The sequence below is a fragment of the Lepidochelys olivacea genome (assembly GCF_965140295.1).
Source record: "Lepidochelys olivacea isolate rLepOli2 genome assembly, chromosome: 2".
NCBI classification, from domain to species: domain Eukaryota; kingdom Metazoa; phylum Chordata; order Testudines; family Cheloniidae; genus Lepidochelys; species Lepidochelys olivacea.
Genome location: NC_140412.1, coordinates 15,876,704 through 15,897,789, shown reverse-complemented (window position 1 = coordinate 15,897,789; position 21,086 = coordinate 15,876,704). Strand labels below are relative to the sequence as shown.

Sequence of the window (21,086 nt, the reverse complement as noted above, 5' to 3'; positions counted from 1 at the left end):
CTTAGAACTTTAGTAAGTAATCTAGCTAGGTATGTGTTAGATTATGATTTCTTTAAATGGCTGAGAAAAGAACTGTGCTGAATAGAATGACTATTTCTGTCTGTGTGTCTTTTTTGTAACTTAAGGTTTTGCCTAGAGGGATTCTCTATGTTTTGAATCTAATTACCCTGTAAGGTATCTACCATCCTGATTTTACAGGGGTGATTCCTTTACTTCTATTTACTTCTATTTCTATTAAAAGTCTTCTTGTAAGAAAACTGAATGCTTTTTCATTGTTCTCAGATCCAAGGGTTTGGGTCTGTAGTCACCTATGTAAATTGGTGAGGATTTTTACCAAACCTTTCCCAGGAAGTGGGGTGCAAGGATTGGGAGGATTTTTGGGGGAAAGATGTGTCCAAACTACGTTTCCCAGTAAACCCAGTTAGAGTTTGGTGGTGGCAGTGGATATTCCAAGGACAAAGGCTAAAATTAATTTGTACCTTGGGGAAGTTTTAACCTAAGCTGGTAAAAGTAAGCTTAGGAGGTTTTCATGCAGGTCCCCACATCTGTACCCTAGAGTTCAGAGTGTGGGAGGAACCTTGACACAGAGCATCAGGACACATTGCAAGCCCCACCTGTTTTCCAGGGAGGACTGACTGAGGAATGACTGCGGGGCTGGAATGTGCTGGGATGGGACATGGTGCTGGCCTGTGAAATAGAGCAGCTGTTTTCCCGTGATTACAATAATCAGTGGGAGTGCTGAGCTGGCATTGAGGTGCTATGGAAAGACCCAAGCCAGACACAGTGTTGTGTTAAGGGGGAGGGAGCGGGGTGCCTGTCTGTGGTCTTTTGACCTTCTCAGTGGTCCTGCGTTTAGTTCTGAGGTGCCATTTCCACAGCAATAACAAAGGTAAAAGGTGCCTAACTGCTAAGGGACAGCGAAGCTGCTGCCAGTGCAAAACAGCTATTTTAAGGGTATAACTGTTTGGCTCTAGCAGAATCCAAGGGTCAGCATCAGAAAGCCATTCTGGGGGGAAAAAAGTTATAGGGCAACCTTGCCCTGGGGAGTGTTGACCCAGGGACCATTGTCGGGATGGGGCTGTGATTGCCACTACAATAGCATGGCACTCACACTGATTGGGTGTCACAGAGACAAATACAAGTGGGACCTATGCAGCACTTGGCTAGGAGACCCCTAAGGGATGCCAAGGTGCTGCAGGATGTAGGAGTAGTGATTCAGAATGGGGTGCTCTTGTCACTGGACTGAATTGTAAGGAAACTTCAGTTCGCCATCTTGGTTTCCTTGAGTTGTACTTCACCCTCCATATTGTAGTCCCCCTTCTTCTTCCCCCTTTTGTCTATAATCTGCCTAGCAACAGCACTTTGGTGGGAACTATTGGCGCCTTTTTGTACATTTTGGCGGGAAAGGGTCAGGTGGCTTGGCGAATCCTGCCTGGCAACTAAAGGCGATAAAAGGTTACAGCACCCTGTGGTGGCTGCTGTCCACCATAGAGGCAGCCCAGTGCTAAGATCTATTCCCTGCTGAGTTGCCATGGCAAGCTGAGAAGGAAGAAGATAGAAGATGGTTTACCTGATCCTGTCCTGAGTATCCTGCTGTTCGTGTTCCTGGCTCCTGTCCCTTGCACCCACAGTGCTTTTCCTGGCTGTGTCACACTAACCAGCCATTCATATTTTCAGCATGTTTAATGTGGGTTAAGATATCAGCCGATCCTGGTCAGTTTGTCATGGATGCAGCATTGATTAGACTATGTGCTGGATGGATAAGCAAGGGTCAATTTGCTCTCAGGGACATGGCCTCTGAAGGGCAGGCTAAAGAGTGGCCCTCCAATAACAGTCAGACCACTGTCTAAGTCCAAGAGCAAAGCGAGCTGAATTGTACTGTCTGATCTTAAATGAATTGCAGCTGCGTTGTCATACCGACGTCTCAGATTTCTAGTGGTAAGCAGTCTGCTTGGATGAATTTCAATGGATAGGCTTTTGCTTTTGAATTACATTTATATCTGACAGGATCTGTGCCCCCTGGCTCCTTTTAAAAAAAAAAAAAAAAAAAAGGCTAGTGAGTGGAACAGCCATAAGGAAATGAAAAGCGAGGCTAGCGAAGAGTATTAAGAAAGCAGATTTCAGGAAAGGAAATACACTTATGGAAACCCCAATGAGCTCTTCCAAAAAAACAAAAAACAACCAAATTGCACCTGCCCCTAGACCAGGACTGGGTAAGGGTGCTTTGAATGTAACCCTTCACTTTTCATGAAGTAGTAGGGACTGATCTGAAACCCTCTGAAGTCACCAAGTACCCTTCTATTGATCTCAATGAGTTTTGATCCAGCCCTTACTGAATTTAGATTTTGAAAAGATATCATTACCATGAAAGGGTGCTACAGGCTGAAACGGTGCGTTTGGTTCAGTGTAATTCTATGGAGAAGCTCCAGGCTGATTTGAGGCTGAAATCCAGTCACAGAACAGGCATATCTGAGGCAGGGTAAGGTTTGCCCCAGATCAGATCAGCACTACCCGCTGCTGAGCCTGTCATTAACAGATATAAATGGGAATTCCAGGGAACAATATTTCAGGGCACCCCCCACCCCCCGACCCTATGCCCAAAGTGAAAGAATTGTTTTAGATAAAGAGGAGGGAATTCAGCCCCGCACCAGATTCCACCCACAGGGACACCCTTTTGTTCCGGGTGGGGACTCTGCTTGGTGGAGAGCATCTGGAGTAAGTGTCCAAATCAACTGGTGTCCTGTGGGCTGGTCAGCCCGCTCCAGTACTTATTCTGTAGAATTGTGGGCCTTTTCCTCCGTCTTCTCCACTCCTACAAACGACAGAATCCAGAGATACCAGTAGAACCAACTGACCGTCAAGCTGTGCTCAGATTAATCATCTCAGGCCTCTCACTTGTTTGTATAAATCGGCCTAACAGGGCCCAGGAGTGGAACATGCCCCCATGCTAGGCAGTGTACAGACTGAGAATGGGAGACCCTCCCTGCCCCAAAGAGCTTACAATCTCTAACAGACCAAGTAATTTGTCAGGAGCCCAGCTGCCACATCTACCCCCCTTTGCTGCCATTGCTTGCTGAGTTCCCCCACCCCACCTATGCGGCCTCTGGCTTAGGGCTTGATCCAGCGCCAGGGGACTGTTTCCTTTTCCCTGCCTCCATTTCTTACCCTGTTTCTATCGTACCAGGATCCTGTCCTCACCCAACCAGGGCTTATTAGCCTCAGGACTCAGATTAAACCTTGTCCCAGGGCCAAGGCCCCTCCTGCCTAGTCTCCCTCCCGCCGCTCTGGCCCAGAGAACCCCAGCCTCCCACTGAGTGACCTCTGCACCCCCAACTAATGCCGCCTTTACCCCAAATCAATTAGCACTACCCACTTTATTCCCCTCTGCCCCAGCAGCATACAGGGATGGAAGCTTCCCAATCAATGCATTCATTCTTCTCCCTCCTTGACTCTCCCCCACCCTTCATAATGCAGGGCAGCCCCTTCATGCCAGTATAAGGGGGCTGTTGGCTCCTTATTGCAATTGAGGGAGTCAAGAAGAGCCCAGCAGGCCTGTCCTCCGTGTGCTCTGGGGCTACCAGGGGCCGAGTGGAGCGGAGCCAAAGAGGGAGCAGCAGCCCCACACCAGAAGCTGGAGCAGCAGTGACCAGCCACACCGAGGGGGAGCCAGGGCTGAGCTGCAATGGGGCACTGCAGGACCAGAGCCAGGAGAGTGAACACTGCAGTAACACTGTAGCTAAGCACAGGGAGCAGCTGGGGACCGCGAGGGGGACCCTGGGCAGAGAGGGCCCAGTGCAGGGAGATGTTGCCAGACAGAACAGCCTTGAAGGTCAGCCTTGGAGGGGAGAAGCGACCCTGATGGGAGGGCTGATACTGGGGAGAAGGCTCCTGCCACATAGAGCCTGAGGGGGTGTGGCCACCGCCCAGGACCGGCTCTGGGCACCAGCAAAGCAAGCACGTGCTTGGGGACAGCACATTTCCAGGGGCGGCGCTCCGGCCATCCTTTTTATTCGGGGCAGTCGAGCTCTCGGAGCTGCGCCACTTTGACGGGGCGAGGGTGCCGCCCCCCTGCCAGCCGTGGCGGGAAGGGGAAGCCCCAGCCCCGGTATGCTGAGGGGGAAAGCAGCTCCTGCAGGCGCTGGGAGAAGGTGACCTCACTCCCTCCGCTTCCAGAGCCACCTGCGAGCCCCAGCCCCGCTAGAGCTTGGGGGTGGCAAATTTTTTTGCTTGGGGAGGCAAAAAATCTAGAGCCGGCCCTGCCACCGCCAGAGCAGGTGTCTTGCCTGCTGTATCACTGCAGCACATCCAGGGCCTGGGGTGGGGGAGGCCTGGGACATGTAAGGAACAGGCCGCAAATTTTCTTGAGTCCCAGAGACGATTGGTGACAGTGTCTCCATGCCCATGGCGCAAGGTTCCTGGTTTATAGTTGCTGTTTAATAATTTGTATGTGGTTTAAACTCAGCATAGCAATCAGTGGGTCAGGGACGTGGCCGGTGAGGTGAGAATACCCTGGTGTGGGGACACCCTAGCCTCTGCCTGAGGGACCCATGATGAGACTGGGGGTTAAGCCGCCCAGGAACCCTAGACCCAGCTTTATTGGGGCTATGAGGACTCTGCCACATTGGAGACTGGAAGAGGCATCCCCGAGATCAGGCGGCCATCAGGGAGTTGGGGCAAGGACTCAGAGTCTTTCGCTATCCGATTCCACTGGGGTAGTATAGAAGCCAGGAACATGCCCACACTAGTGGGAACCATTCCCCTGCTTAGACCGGTCAGTGAGTTAACCTGCTCACCCTCCCAATAACTTAGTGCAGGGTGGGCACCTTACTCTCCCCCACCACCAGAGCGGTTTGTACGGGACCGTACCTCTTTGCAGGTTGCTGCAGCTGCCCCTGCTATCCTGGCACCTACCAGACCCTCACAACTGCTCCTCCTCTTTCACCCTCACTCACCTTTTCTGAAAGAAATAGCTACTCAGGGCCAGCTCACTTCCTGTCTTGTCCCTCCCTCTTTGGAGAAATCATCCTACAGTCCAATGAAAGAAGGGGCTGTGGAACCTGGGCTGCTGTGTTCTTTGCTCCCCGTAACTCCACTTGGTCTAGAGGATGGGGGGAACCTGGAGTTGTGATATGCCTTGATTTTAAGCAAGGCTTTTGACATAGTCCCCAAGACAGTCTCATGAGCGAATGAGGGAAGTGTGGTCTAGAACAGCGATTCTCAAAGTGGGGTCCGCGGACTCCTGGGGGGGGGCGCGAGGGCACTCTAGCGGGACCACGAGTCATGTCTGGCTCCAGGCGGTCCATGAGTCATGGCTGGGGCCACTGGCCCCGCTGATCAACTGCACGCTGTGGAACAGCTGTGGAGCGGGGGGCGGGTCCTGGGGGCTGAACATAGAGTCAGCATGACTCATGGATCGCCTGGAGCCGTGAAATTCAGCAGCAGAGGAAAGCACGGGAGGACCCAAAGTGAAGCAGCACCTGCCAACCGGCTGGTGCATCTGAAAGCACATGGGAATTCTGCATGCAGCCCTGCCAGTTAGGGTGGGCCAATCCTGCTCCTCTCACAGCAATGCAGATGCTAGCTCCAAGAGAGGCGCTGGGTGTGAATCCATGTACCATGGGCAGCCAGTGCTGGGGTCCGGGCACACAGCAGGGAGGGTTCGGACGGGTGCTCAAAATTTGTTTTTTTAATTAAGTTTTCTCGCTGTTTAGATTAAATAAAGAATGCTCCCTACCCAGACATATTTATGTATCTCTGTCTAATAATAAAGAATAATGAAATAAATAGCAGCGATAGTGGTAATTTTATTAATAATAGCACTTTTCATGAACACTGGTAGACTTGGGGAGTCTGTGAAAATTTTTTAAATCGAAGTGGGGGTCCTCAGGATGCTAAAGTTTGAGAACTGCTGGTCTTGAAGAAATTATTATAAGGTGGGTGCACAACTTGTTGAAAGCCTGTAAAAAGTAGTTATCAATGGTTTGCTGTTAAACAGCAAGGCCAAATCTAGTGGGGTCTCACAGGGGGTCAGTTACTATTCAATATTTTCATTAATGACTTGGATAGTGGAGTGAGGAGTGTGCTCATAAAATTCACAGATGACACCAAGCTGGGAGGGGTTACAAGCCCTTGGGAGGACAGGACTAGGATTCAAAATGCCCTTGACAAATTAGAGAATTGGTCTGATATTAACATGATGCAATTCAGTAAAGACAAAATGCAAAATACTTCACTTAGGACGGAAAAGTCAAATGCACAACTACAAAATGGGGACTAACTGGCTAGGTGATAGCACTGTTGGAAAGGATCTGGGGGTTACAGGAGATCACAACTTGCATATGAGTCAACAATGTGACGCAGCTGAAAAAAAGGCTAATCTCATTCTGGGGTGTATTAACTGAAGTGTGGTATGTAAGAATGGGAGGTAATTGTCCTGCTCTACCTGGCATTGGTGAGGCCTCAGCTGCGCTACTGTGTCCAGTTCTGAACATCACACCTTAAGAAAGATATGGACAAATTTGAGATAGGCCAGAGGAGAGCCACAAAAATGACAAAAACTTTAGAAAACCTGTTCTATGAGGAACGGTTAAAAAGCTGGGGATGTTTCCGCTTGAGAAAAAAGACAGAAGGGGACAAACCAGATAGTCTTCAAATATGTTAAAGGCTGATACAAAGAGGAAAGTGATCAAGTGTTCTCCATGTCCACTGAAGCTAGGACAAGAAGTAATGGGCTTAATCTGCAGCGAGGGAGCTTTAAGTTAAATATTAGGAAAAACTTTCTAACTATATGGCTAGTTAAACACTGGAATAGGCTTCCTAGGGAGGTTGTGGAAACCCCATCATTGGTGGTTTTTAAGAACAGGTTAGACAAACACCTGTCTGGGATGGTCTAGGTTTATTTGGTCCTGCCTCAGCGCAGGGGGCTGGACTAAATGTCCCTTCCAGCCCCACATTTCTGTGATTCTCTTCAGAGGAGGAACCAGCATCTACCCAGTCCCATTCACCCAGGCAAAATTTCTACTCCGTGAGAGCGCATGCACAGGCAAATCATCCACTCGCTGTGTGTGTGTGTGTGTGTGTGTGCACGTGCACGCGCACACTTACACTTTTGAAGCCCCATTACCACCCATTTGAAAATGGCATTTATCCCGGTGTAGAATAAGAATGTCACCCCAAACAAAACAGCCAGCTGCCCTGGACTTTAGGAGAGAGCCAGAAATTAAAGTCACAATCAAATCAACAGTAAAGCAGTAGCAGCTGCTCCTACCTTCCCACAGCAGAAAACAACCAGCCCAAACTAAAAAGTGAACCTATGCAATTCCTTCACCTCCCCAGACACCAGATCTTGTAATGCCCCTTCTTCGCAGCTCAGCTCTGCCAAGTTTAGACATCTCACTTAAAAGTTCCCAGCAGTTCAGGGGCAATTGGCTGTAGGTTTAATACCCCAGTGTGACACTCTCTTCCTTCGGGGGACCGCCCTACACCCCCATGTTCATCTTTATAAAATGACTGTGTGGCCTCAATGCAAAGTTTGTCATGGTGGATGTCTTCGGAAGGCTCATGATGCACTGAGCATGGTTGTTATAGTAATGATATAGTAATTGTTGTTATAGGTTATAATTTTCATGTATATAGTGATGAGGCTGAAAATGTATCCTCATGGCTTAAAGCAGGCCCAGGCAAAACTCTCCAAGAGCAGAGGGGCAGTTCACATCTCATCAGGGCATGTATGGGACAAACCCAGCCCAGCCACACAGGAACAAAGGATGCTGGCCTAGGCAGCAACAAAAGGATCTGTTGGACTCTTGAGTGAATCACCCTCCCGTTCCTTTGGTCAATTTGGGACTGTGATGAGGTAATGCTCACCTGACTCTCAAGGTGGAGGGGGCAAAGCCAAGAGGGAAGAAAGGACATGATAAAAGGGAGGGACGTTTGCCATGCTCTTCCTCCTACATCTACAGACACCACCACCACCAAGCGACTGAAGCGCTGATCAAAGGGGAGAGCCTGGCTGAAGAGCAACCAGCCAGCCTGTGGCGAGACGTATCTAAGTCTTTAAGGGCACTCAAAGGGTTAAGATCAGCTTAGAATGCATTTTGCTTTTATTTCATTTGACCAAATCTGCCTTGTTATGCTTTGACTTATAATCACTGAAAATCTATCTTTACAGTTAATAAATGTGTCTGCTTAGTCTACCTGAAGCAGTGCTTTTGGTTTGAAGTGTGTCAGAGGTTCCCCTTGGGAGAACAAGCCTGGTACATATCAATTTCTTTGTTAAACTGATGAACTCATATAAGCTTGCAGTGTCCAGCGGGCATAACTGGACATTGCAAGATGGAAGTTCCTAGGGTTGTGTCTGGGACCGGAGATATTGGCTAGTGTCATTTGCTTGCAAGTAGCTGGGGGCAGCTTACATGCCAGAGGCTGTGCATGAACAGCCCAGGAGTGGGGGTTCTCACAGCAGAGCAGGGTAAGGCTGGCTACCAGAGTCAAGGATTGGAGTGACCTAGCAGATCACCAGTCTGGATAACATCAGAGGGGAACATCACACCCAATAAGGAACCCTTTGTGGGCAAACCTGTGTAAAGCTTAATGCAGACAAAAAGCCTTAATGGGTTCAAAAGGCCAGTCCTGACAGCGCCTATCACAATAGGCAACAGTCACAATTGGGCTGGCCCTTTAAGAAGAGTTGGGCTCAGGCCTGTCTATTTGTCTACATCCCAGGTGATGGGGCTGGGTCAGGCAATTAGGGGTCATGTGATGGTAGCCATTCTGGCCAACATTTTCAAACTGATTTCAGGGAGGTTTGCCCAACCCCCTGCCTGACTCACCTCTTCGGCATCCCCACTACACACCAGCAGCCTGACCCATGAGCCCATATGCCCATCCCTTCCAAATCTGAGTGAGTAGAGCTTAGGGCTGTAGCATCACTCAGGTTTGGCCTGGCCACCTCTCCTAGAGGATATAACCTTATTACCTAGGGAGTTGGGAGTTTTTTGGCTGACATACTATGAGACATGGTCCATATGATGGTAGCTCAAGGACAGGGTGTGTCTGCTCCGTCAGAGACTAGGGGAGGGTTTGCTAAAGAGACTCAGAGTGGGCTTGGCAGAGCTTCCCTGCTCAGAGTGTTCTGGGATCTGATATAAGGGTAATGGGAGTACACCTAACTGCCTGTAGAGATGCTTCTGCATGGGATCCAGAGACGGCAGGGAAGAAGCTCTCCCTGCTAGCCAAAGGCAAAAGCCTGGAGCTACCTGAAGCAAGAGAGAATTAAGGAGGCCATAAGGGGTGGAATGGATTGCTGGTGGAATGGATTGTCTGGAGAAAGCAGAGGCCAAGACTTTAACAGGATTAAGAAAAGAACTAGATAAATTCATGGAGAATAGGTCCATCAATGGCTAGCAGCCAGGATGGGCAGGGATGGTGTCCTTAGCATCTGTTTGCAAGAAGCTGGGAATGGATCACTTGATGATTACCTGTTCTGTTCATTCCCTCTGGGGCGCCGGGCATTGGCCACTGTCAGAAGACAGGGTACTGAGCTAGATGGACCTTTGGTCTGACCCAATACAGCTGCTCTCATGATTCTAAATATGAGTTAAACTGAAGGGGAGAGCAGGCTTGAGTTATGATGGTTTGGTTGAGTGGGAGAAGGAAAGAAACTCTGGCAGAGTAAGACCCAGTTACAGTGACCATTACAGGAGACTACCTTGAGGAATTCATGACAACACCACTCTGATACATAGCAGTCAAGGGTGCACAGATAGATATATCTTTGACAATCTGATTGATTATAATAAAAAATTTATTTTGATTCTTACTGAATTGAAAACTTCAACAATAAATAAAATGTCAAAGTATGAGTGACCCAGGCTCCCTTCAATCAGACAGAAATGACGATAATAATCACTATGCTCCAAGGAAAGAGAAATAGGAAGAAGCATCTGGAGACCAAAAAAAAAAAGAAAAAGTGTTCAAGAAATTCAGTTTGGTTAAAAACAAACCACACAATCAAGAAGTGCTTTGGAAATTTTGCATTGGTAGCAAATGCAGTTCAAGATTTAATGTTATACCTTTTTTTTTTTTTTTAAAGACCGTTCTCAGTTCCTAGCAGGAAGTCAGTTGAAAATACTGGCGGTGGGAATGGAATTCTCCAGTGGCTTCTGTTGCTGCCTCCTAGAAACCAGCTGGATGAACAGAGCAAACTGGAAGTTAGATAATCAGATCCCACTGATTTTCAATTGGAGTTTGACTCCAAACTGCCAACTTCTATTACAACCCAATGGCAGTTCGGTGCTGAACTGCCAGGAGCGCCTTTGAAAGTCTCCCCCAGAAATGACTTAAATATACAGGGAATTTATCAGCAAACTCTCTCGTTTATAAAAGAAATGCAAAAACAGTGTTCAAGTTGTACAAGTTTCTGCAAAACCCAGCCACCCAAGCACAGGCTGAAAACATTACACTGCTGTTAAATCAAATTCTCAGAGTATTTTTTTTTAAAGCAACCATTTTGAGGGAAAGAGGGTAGTTTGTCACCTGACTGGGAAACACTGAATTATAATAATCATTATTAAAAAGTGGTAATATCAAAAATATGATTCAGGTGGATATTGTTCATTCTTCTACAAAGTGATTTTAGAAGAGAAAACAAGTTTTGTTACAACTGCAGAATCATGCGCTTATCCTGGAAACATGCATGTGAGTGGCTTTCTTGGCCATCTTTCTAGGACAGCAGCTCTTAATGTCAGGGTTACTAACAGTTGTTGGATTTCGAGAACTCTGACCTTGCCTATTGCTAAAGGGAGGGTGTTATGGGTAAATGGATGGAGAGTCATGGGTGTGTGGGGGAGTGTCCTGTTATGGAAAAGGTTGGCCGCTAGTGTGAAAATGAAGTGTGTGAAGCTTGTCCTTCATGTTCTATGACTCTAGTGGGCCAGCTTGTGTTTGTAAAGTTACTCCCATTGGCAAGTGGTTGGATGATGGAGGTCATAAATAGAGAGAATTGGACTGATCTTGCCATGACATTGTAAGGCTTAGGGTTAGTGTTGCCATGATAACACACTCATAAAAACCAGACAGAGCAAAAATAGGGGCCTGAAAAACTGGCCTTATTGAAGTCAGTGGCAAAACTCCATTGACTTCAGAGTGGTGTGTGTGAGTGTTTAATGACCACAGATTTCAGTTGCCACAAAACAAAATAAAAACAAAGAAAGAAACAAGGAAAAAAACCAAACAAGAAAAATATCAAACCAGCAGCTCTTTCAGGATCTGCTCCAGAGCCCACTGAAGTTCAGTGGGGAGACTGGCATTGGATATGGTTCATAGATTCCTTGAATCCCATCTTCATGATATTATGAAGCAAGGGCTACCATCCTCAAATCGCCCTCCCCTCCCAATTTCATAGTTTAACTCATGTTTAAAATATCAACGAACAACAGAAATGAAGGTCAAACAGATTTTAGGAAGAATCTGTGCAAAGTCCCCAGTACAACATTTCTTATGCACCCCTTGCTGCATAGAAGTAATGCTGTTAACATATGCATTTGTCTAAAGACACAAATCTTTCCGAGGTCTGGATCATACCACAGAATCTGTACATAGAGGATATGCCCTGGTAGATGCCCATACAGTTCTGTTCACTCCTATAGCTCACATCCTTATACCTGATACTTTCACTTAAATACATTTAAATAGATATCGCCTTCTAAGTTGTAAAAAATAGAGTAAAAAAATTCCTATCAACTTTTGGATTTTTTTTTAAAGGTGAAAGTTACTGTTAAAAACTACCCTTGGTTTTTTCCCCTTGTCAAGTAGAATACAGGAGATGTCATTATTAGTTTAGAATACAAAATGATACCATGTAGAGACTAAGCTTTGGTTAATTGTTTTTTTTTCCTATAAAAAGTTTAATTTAGGGATTTTCGTCTTTAAAAAAAATTACATCTGTTGCAGAAATATAAAAGGCACATGTAAACCACTGAAAGAAAAAAAATGTCCACTGCTCTACCTTGAATGTATTCAACAAAAATTAGCATTCAGAGTACCTATCAAAAAATAAAATAAAATTATATTTAAAGAAACCCAAACAAACCAGTGGCTAAAAAGGGCATTTTTGCTGGCATTTTCAATCACAATCTTATTTTGTTTTTCTTTGTCTCATTATGGCTGTGTAGGATGCTACATTAAAATATGCAGTTAACTGGAGATGAAGGATTTGATCCAGAATTTCTAGATGTGGATTGATATGTTGCCAAAAGTAGCCATTACTCCCTGCAAGTCAGGTACATCACCTTTGTCCATAATACAATGAAGAACCAGAAATGACACAGTGAAGAGAAGAGATGGTTTAAAGAAAAGATCAACAGCAGAATAAGTGAACATGTTCTTCTGAGGTAATCCTTACTACAGTGTTCGCAGCCAGCCATGTTGATGGGACATTCAGGAAGCTGTTTTCACCTCTCCTCATAAGGCAGGGCGTTCCTGCCTTATGCAAGCAAAGCACACACACATACAGTAATTCCTAGAAAATTCCCCTAGTTTACCCTAACAGCAATAGGCACATCTCTCCCAGTATTTCAAGATTTAATAAGTCCATACATCCCCTGTGATTCCGCACCTCATTTATTCCCCATAATTGATCCTTAGGTCCCCAACGTCTCTATTCTGACATAAGGAATTCAAGTGCAGTATGGAACCACTACCGCATGCTACTTTCATTCAATGAGACACACTTCCTCAGCTGCAGAGTCTGATCGTCAAATATGGTCAGCTCCCAAGATAATCTTCGATAAACCTCTTCAAACACTTCAGTAACTGCCCCCTGCTGGAAATTGCAGCCACAAATCCCTGCCTGTGGTAAGGGTCATCTTCCCTTGAAAAAACGTATTTTGTCAACAGAGGCAAGAGTCAAAGTGATATTGGACTCGAAATCCCCATCATGGACCATGGTTCGCCGAAAAGCCCCCCCGGAACCATTGTTTTCCCAGTAATGATGCCAGTTGCCATTGCTGTCTGCTCCAAAACCATACACATCCACCTAACAAGAGAGAGAATGAAAAATGTTATATCCTGAAAGACTTTGCCTTCAGCTTGGTGTGTTCTTAATTGACATTTTGAGGGAACTCTGGTGATTCTCAACCTTTCCCACATTGTTTTTATTTATTATTGATATTGTGGTAGCCACCCCAAGTCCCGGCTGCCCTAGCCCTAGCACTCTGCTTCCCTGAAGAGGAGCAATCGGCTTGGGCTGCGGCCAAGGGCAAGCAGGGCTTTGGAGAGAAGTGTGGGTGGGGCCACACCGGGCAGTTTGGGGAGGCACAACCTTCCCCAGCCTATACAATGTGTCCCTCATAGCCCCCAGCGTGTTTCCAACTGCATAATACAGGCTAGAGAATTTCACACAGTAATTCCTGTAGTGGAGGGAATTGTCCCTAATGTATAAACTCCCAGGCCCAGAAAGCAAAAGGCACTGGGAAACTGGCCATCGGCCATACACAGAAGGGGCATATGGATTACATGAGATCAAGCAGGCTGAGGACTTCTTGTGTTTAATTGGACTCCTCTGAAATGCACTTCAAACCCTAATGCTTAATCATGTTTTTTTGTTTTGTCTGAGAATTCACTTATATTTGCGACTGTCTCCATGTTATTTCCGACTCTGGGTCAAAGACACATCTTGTCTAACAGCTGAAATCATAAACGCTGAAGGAAACTTGAAGTCAGAGGAAGTGAAGATGGAAAGAGGCTGATAAAGATGAACAAATGATCTAGGGATCTCATGTTAGCATCTGCTATAATTACAGCCCTTGACCCCAACATAGTATCAGTGTACACTGAAGCAAGGAATGGAACAGTTTGGTCTTTACCTCATCACATAGGTGGAGTGCAAATATCACTGACAGAATGCCTGTCGAGGGGTATCTTCCATGATGCTGCAGCCAGTGGTCATAAACATATTTGATAAAAACTGGGTGATAGACCAGGATCTGTGGAGAATCGGAGAGTTGCATTCATAGTTCGTAAGAAACACTGGCTGTTCCCTAACAGCACAGTTAGGGTGAATTATTCTCCCCACCTACGCTAGCTGAGGAGCTGGGCCTGGACTTCTATTCCTGGCTCAGCTTCAGTCTCACTGTGTGGTTCTAAGCAAGTTCCTTAACCTCTGTTTTTGTATAGCTCCAATCACACTCACCTGCCTCACAGGGGAATTATGGGGCAGATTAATATGTACAGAGCACATAGAGGTTTCTGGCTAGAAAGTTCCAAAGAGCAGCAAGTGTAATAGCTCCTGTTCTATGCATTGCCCCAAATCCTTCCCTCAGGGCAGAGTCTCGGCAGAGGTGTGCTTGGCAACTCCTCCAGACCATCATCCCCCATTCCCGGGCTGCACTGGCAGACTCAGGCCCAGAACAGCCCCTGGACAGTCAGTGCCCCTTCCTTGTGGGGCTGCTCCCTATTCAGAACAGAGTGGAAAGGCAACATCCACTCCTCACACCTTCATCATCTGCAATGCTGGCTAAGGCTAGGGTTTTCCATTCCAGCCCCGCTTGGCCCTTCCATGCTGAGTTTGTGATGGGAGGGACAACAAGGAATCTGGTTAGCTTCAGGTTTGCCTTTTTACAGAGAGTCAGGGGTTAATTGCTGATATCTCTGTGTAATATCTTCCCACTGGGTGTTTTACATTTTCCATGGTGGGGGAGGACGCCTATTTCTACACTAATGCTCTGAGCTGCTGCTGTTCTCTCTGCCAGGACCCACCACACAGCCTTAATTTGCCTCAGCACCCTTTGTCATTCCTTACCTGAAACCCTCACTGTCTTCTCCTTCCTTGGATGGTGTAAATAGGAGAGGGAAAGAGAAGAGCTGAAGAAATCATGTCACTTCCTTCCCAGCTCCACGCCATGGTCTTGGAGGATGCAACTCTGAACTGGGCTATTATGGCTAAGCAATGCCAAGGTGCTGGATAGCTTGGCACATCAATTAAAAGCCACTTGGGATGACTTCTGATTTTTCCAGCTATGCCCAGGGCCTGTATTCTATAATAATGGTAGCTTAATGCCTTCTCTTAGAGCATCTCAAAAGAGCTTTACAGATGTGAAGATTCATTAATGACAGACAGGGACCTACGGTAGCATCATTTCCCCCTCTTTTACATTGGGAGAACTGAGGCAGAGGGATTTGCCTTAGATCACACTGAAGTCTGTGGCAGCTCCCAGGTCTCCTGACTCATAGTGCTTTAACCACTAGCTTATGCTTCCCGGCATGTTTCTAAAGGTGGGCCCTACATTTTAGCAGTGATGGGACCATGAATTATTTGCATACCTAAAATAGATTCACTGTATTTTTCTAATTTAAATATATGATAAAAAAATCAAACAGATACATGGGATCAAATTCAAGAACTTCTATCCTCTTCTGTCTATATTGGGGAACAGTGCCTAAGGAGGAGACAGTTCACGACACTGGAAGATTCAATCTCCATCTACTTTGCAGGAAAGGAATGTTTGTTTCAAAACCCCATCCATTCCCTTAGGGCAGCTGGAATTTTAAGACTCCAAGACCATACTTGTAGTTTTAGGGAGAGACTTTCAGAAGTGCCTAGGGGGTTTAGGAGCACAAGTTCTATTCTCTTCAATGGCACTTGTGCTCGTAAACTGCTTTGGTGCTTCTGAAAGTCTCCTGCTTAAAGGACTCCAAAGGCTTGCAATGGCTATCTGAAAATAAAGGTTTGATTCTCTCTGCCTTTAATTACTCCCCATATCCATTGCACGCTACCCAAGCTTTTCTACAGTGGATTTGGAACTCACAATACCAGACTAAATCAATCCTCCTCCAGCAGTAGTCCGAAATCAAAGGTAGGTGAAATGACTCATTGTTCACCTGTGAAATCATGTAGTATCAAGGTATTCCCCGAAGCATGAAACATCTGTTTGACCTCTTTATGGTAAGTGAATTCCCCGGCTGACTATGCTCTGTAGGCCTGATCCAATGGCCACTGAAATCATTAGGAGTTTTTCATTGACTTCATCCTCTGATTTGTTTAAAGTTTACCTGTCTTCCTCTTGTGTGTACAAAAAAGGAGTTCCTTAGAAGAGCAGTTCTCAATGGGGTGGGGGTGAGGAGCGGGTGCTCTCCTGGGGAGGCATACCAAACTTTCTGGGGTGGGGTAGAGGGTGGCAACCCTTCCTACACACTCACGGGGTTGCAATGCCACTCACTGAAATTTTGCCTCTCTGCCCCTCTGTCATGGTGGCGGTGGGGGGTGGGGCAGCTGGGCCAAATTTCACTGAGTGGCATTGCAAACTGGATCACAGAGTCACAACCTCACTAGCACTCTTCAGTGCTGAAATTGAGAATACTGCCTGAAAACTTTGTGAATAATAAGGTATGTGCTTTTGAAAGGTTTCCTGGCCTATGCACCGTTAGACTGCCAACTCAAACGGCTGATTTATTTAAAGCAGAATCCCCTTTATTGGACTCAATATACTAAATGACCCCAGTTCCATCTAGAGCACATTGGAAAGTCTCATGGTATAAGACAGGGGCTTCGAGTTAAAAAAATAAGTTGAGGGGAGTGACGGAAACAAGATTGAGAACTCCTGTCCTAGAAAATGAGAATCATCCCTTGTGTTCAAGCAATTTAATTAAAAAAAGAAAAAAAATCATGCACAATTGTTGACTGAAAACTAAACATTGTATATTTTGTTCAATGTTTAAATAGGTGCTATTCTAAGATGTTAGTCTATGTCAACAGAAACACAGAAATCGTTGGATTGGATCAGACCAATAGGCCAGATGTTTCTGATTAGTACCAGAGGAAGCTATAAAACCTTAATAATGGGCAGAAACGGCACACGTTTCCTCCTAACCTGAGTTAGTTAATGCTGAGTCACAAGGCTGTACATTTTTACCCTAGCTAAAAATGTAACTGTGGGTATTTTTATTGCTTGCGTAATTACTTGCACACTTCTTTGGATCCTCCCAAGCTTTTTGTCCCAAGAATATCTTGTCGCAGCAATTTCCGCAGGATGATTAACAGAGTAAACAAACAGACACAACTCACCTTGTCTCTTTTCACTTTGATTTTACGTGGAACCGGAACATATGTGCTGTTCAAGAAAAATATAGCCAGATTAGTAAAAGTCAAATGAAAGGTGCATTTTAAAGTAAAAAAAAAAAAAAAAGGAGTATATTCTTAAAAAAATTTATCAGGAAGAGGTTAAAATAAGAATAATTGTGACTGAAAATAACAAATATAGCAAATTCATGGAAAATACACTACCATTTCAACATCTCATTGAAAGATGACCACACAGAAAAGAATTGCACCTTAACTGTGGAGTTTTGTTTTCAGCCTAATGCATGGCTTGCATACATTTCACCACTAGGGGGAGACCCCCTCCCTCTTAATTGTTCTGGGTAAGGATTCGTTTCTTTCAGCAGATGCGTAGAGATATTATTTGGTTGTTAGTAATAGAAAGGCAGTTACCGTCCACACCACCACTCACGGTATATGGCCCCATCCCACATGCTCTCAGAACATTGTCCCTCCCCTCTCAAACAGCTGGGAAGAATCAGAAGTTGCCAGCAGCTGCTAATGTAAAGATCTTGGTGGCTAGATCTTACAGTTGTGCTTGCAAGTCCCTGGGGTTGGTGAAGGCCAGAGTCCTGTGTTCAGAAAGAAAAGCCTGATTTCCTCTGCATCACAGGCACAAGCCATTCTGGTATAATACTACTGGTCACATGTGTGCAGGGATCCCAAAACACATATACATGTAAAGTGTCTGTGAGTTTTCTTGAAGAAAGAGCACACTGGCGCTTTGGTTTCATTTGTTGTTCAGAATGCACCCTAAATTATGCTAGATCCTTGCCTTAAAACATAACAAGACAGAGCCTCACTCTAAAGAGCTCACCATCTGAATAAACCACCAAGGAGGGAAAGGAAACCACTGCAAGATTCCTATTGGTTGGATCTAAATGTTTAGAGTTTATTTTTTACTCTTTTTTATTATTAGGTATATTTTTAACTCATTCCTAGTTTTAACTCATGCCTATATTAATCTGTTTATCTAGCCCTTCTCTATTATCCTTTGTTGCTGTTTCTTCTTATACTCAAAACTTAGATCAACGTAGCTTCGGCGTTCAGGGGCGTGAAAAATCCAGTGCTTCCATCCACCCGGCTACCCATCGCTTGGTGAGGTGCTGCTCCTACCATGATGGAAACACCCCTTCCATTGGTGTAGGCTGCACTCACCCTACGGGGTTATGCTGATATAGTTATGGTGCTACCTCGTTACCTAGGGAGGTGATGGAATCTCCTTCCTTTGAGGTTTTTAAGGTCAGGCTTGACAAAGCCCTGGCTGGGTTGATTTAGTTGGGGATTGGTCCTGCTTTGAGCAGGGGGTTGGACTAGATGACCTCCTGAGGCCCCTTCCAACCCTGATATTCTATGATTCTATGCTGCTATCATCCCCGTAGTGTAGACAGTTACCAGAGTCAACAGGGGAAGTCTTGGCAGTTTCAGGTCATATTTGGGATGGCGAAGGCAAGAGTGCTCCCTAGCTAGGAGGTACAAGAGTCGGCAGACGAATGAAGAGAATGGACTTCGGGAGACGGGGAAGATCAATGGGCATGAACTAGTGTTAGTCACATGTTCCTGCATTTCGAGGGCCTATCATATACTCCAGATCTTGCACAATATATGCACCCTGGTAGAAAGGAAAGCAAGAGCACCTAAAATACAGAAGGGAGAGAGACAAATCATGACTAAGGTATGAATCGCCAAAGGAGGGCACAAGCTGGGTTTGAAGGAGAGAGCATTCAAATTGAATATGGGGCTTTTCCAGCCCCAGTGTGCCTGGCCTGTAGCAAAGCCTTCAGGCTGAACCACACAAGCTAGTAGGCATAAACTGATTTGAGGGAGGAATGAGGAATGGAATCAGGAGGCAGCAGGGGTCCAGTTAGACCTGCTGAGACACAAAAAGTGCTGCCCTGACAATCCGACAGTGGACCCTGAGCTGGGGCCTGCTGAAACAAAGCCACCTGGGCAGCTTACCACTGATTCTCTTTACCATATTTTCATCGAGTGGCACAGTGGCTGCACAGAAGCCTCAGTCTGATGGGCAGCTCAGGGAGATTGATACCCACTATGCTGCAGCCAGCCCCTATGTACAGGCAGGTTAGCAAGAGCGGGTCTTGCGGTCTGTCTGCAAAGCAGAGCCCCGTCTGTTTTAAAACACAACCAAAGGCACCTCCAGTTGCTGCTTTTGTTTGGTTTATTATTCCATAAGTGCTTGTTTGGCTGACGATGTTCTGCAAAGCGCTGGGATACAGTTTATGAATGGATAAACAATAAATGATTTACTCCTCCTTCAAAGCCTATTTAACAAGGCAGATTAGAGGATTCCATTGTGTTTTATAATAATCAGGACAAAGCTGCAGACAGAGGGCCAGACTGTGAATTCAGTCACTCTGGTGTAAATCGGGAGTAACACTAATTATTTGACTCCACTGATTTGAAATAGGTGCAACTAAAACCTGATCTAAATTACTTGAAAGATTCCTGTTGACTGTTTGAGGGTTCAGGACTTCAGAGCAGAATTTCTTGCAGATTGTTATCATCCATTGAGTTAGTTGGGGGGGGGGAGCGGGGGAGGGGAAGAAATGAACCTGAGAAAAAAGTCAAGGTTCTTGCTTCTTTTCAAAATGTACCAATTTTTTGTTTTCCAAAAATTTTCTGCACTTTTTAATTAATTAATCTGCTTAAACCAATCAGAATTTTCAAAAGCTATGTTGTCCACCCCCACCTTTGTTGAAACAAATTTTCCAGTTTTGAAAAATTTGGATTCTGAAAATCCCCAGCATGTGACATTGTCTCCCAAGCAAGAGTGGGATTAGGGGGAAAAATTATCATAAAATAGGAAACATTCATAGAATCATAGAATATCAGGGTTGGAAAGGACCTCAGGAGGTCATCTAGTCCAACCCCCTGCTCAAAGCAGGACCGATCCCCAACTAAATCATCCCAGCCAGGGCTTTGTCAAGCCTGACCTTAAAAACTTCTAAGGAAGGAGATTCCATCACCTCCCTAGGTAACGCATTCCAGTGTTTCACCACCCTCCTAGTGAAAAAGTTTTTCCTAATATCCAACCTAAATCTCCCCCACTGCAACTTGAGACCATTACTCCTTGTTCTGTCATCTGCTACCACTGAGAATAGTCTAGAACCATCCTCTCTGGAACCACCTCTCAGGTAGTTGAAAGCAGCTATCAAATCCCCCCTCATTCTTCTCTTCCGTAGACTAAACATCCCCAATTCCCTCAGCCTCTCCTCATAACTCATGTGTTCCAGTCCCCTAATCATTTTTCTTGCCCTCCGCTGGACTCTTTCCAATTTTTCCACATCTTTCTTGTAGTGTGGGGCCCAAAACTGGACACAGTACTCCTGATGGGGCCTCACCAGTGTCGAATAGAGGGGAATGATCACATCCCTCGATCTGCTGGCAATGCCCCTACTTATACACCCCAAAATGCCATTGGCCTTCTTGGCAACAAGGGAACATTGTTGACTCATATCCAGCTTCTCGTCCACTGTAACCACTAGGTCCTTTTCTGCAGAACTGCTGCCGAGCCATTCGGTCCCTAGTCTGTAGCGGTGCATTGGATTCTTCCGTCCTAAGTGCAGGACTCTGCACTTGTCCTTGTTGAACCTAATCAGATTTCTTTTGGCCCAATCCTCCAATTTGTCTAGGTCCCTCTGTATCCTATCCCTACCCTCCAGCGTATCTACCTCTCCTCCCAGTTTAGTGTCATCTGCAAACTTGCTGAGGGTGCAATCCACACCATCCTCCAGATCATTTATGAAGATATTGAACAAAACCGGCCCCAGGACTGATCCTTGGGGCACTCCACTTGATACCAACTGCCAACTAGACTTGGAGCCATTGATCACTACCCGTTGAGCCTGACAATCTAGCCAGCTTTCTATCCACCTTATAGTCCATTCATCCAGCCCATACTTCTTTAATTTGCTGGCAAGAATACTGTGGGAGACCGTGTCAAAAGCTTTGCTAAAGTAAAGGAATAACA

The 21,086-nt window shown here is 45.8% G+C and overlaps 1 protein-coding gene across 3 annotated transcripts in view; it reads right to left on the bottom strand.

Moving 5' to 3' along the window:
• Positions 1–9,821: 9,821 nt before the first annotated feature.
• ST3GAL1 (ST3 beta-galactoside alpha-2,3-sialyltransferase 1) overlaps positions 9,822–21,086 on the bottom strand; it is a 127,978-nt gene continuing 116,713 nt past the window's right edge. For 2 of the 3 annotated variants that reach the window (XM_084621546.1, XM_084621545.1), the window contains exons 5-7: positions 17,063–17,108; positions 13,866–13,985; positions 9,822–13,036 (exon numbers count right to left, since the gene is read on the bottom strand). In XM_084621546.1, coding sequence (XP_084477672.1) covers positions 12,863–13,036; positions 13,866–13,985; positions 17,063–17,108 — 340 coding nt within the window. In that variant the 3' untranslated portion in view covers positions 9,822–12,862. The remainder of the gene's footprint in view (positions 13,037–13,865; positions 13,986–17,062; positions 17,109–21,086) is intronic. The other variant, XR_014710568.1, reaches the window with a different exon arrangement.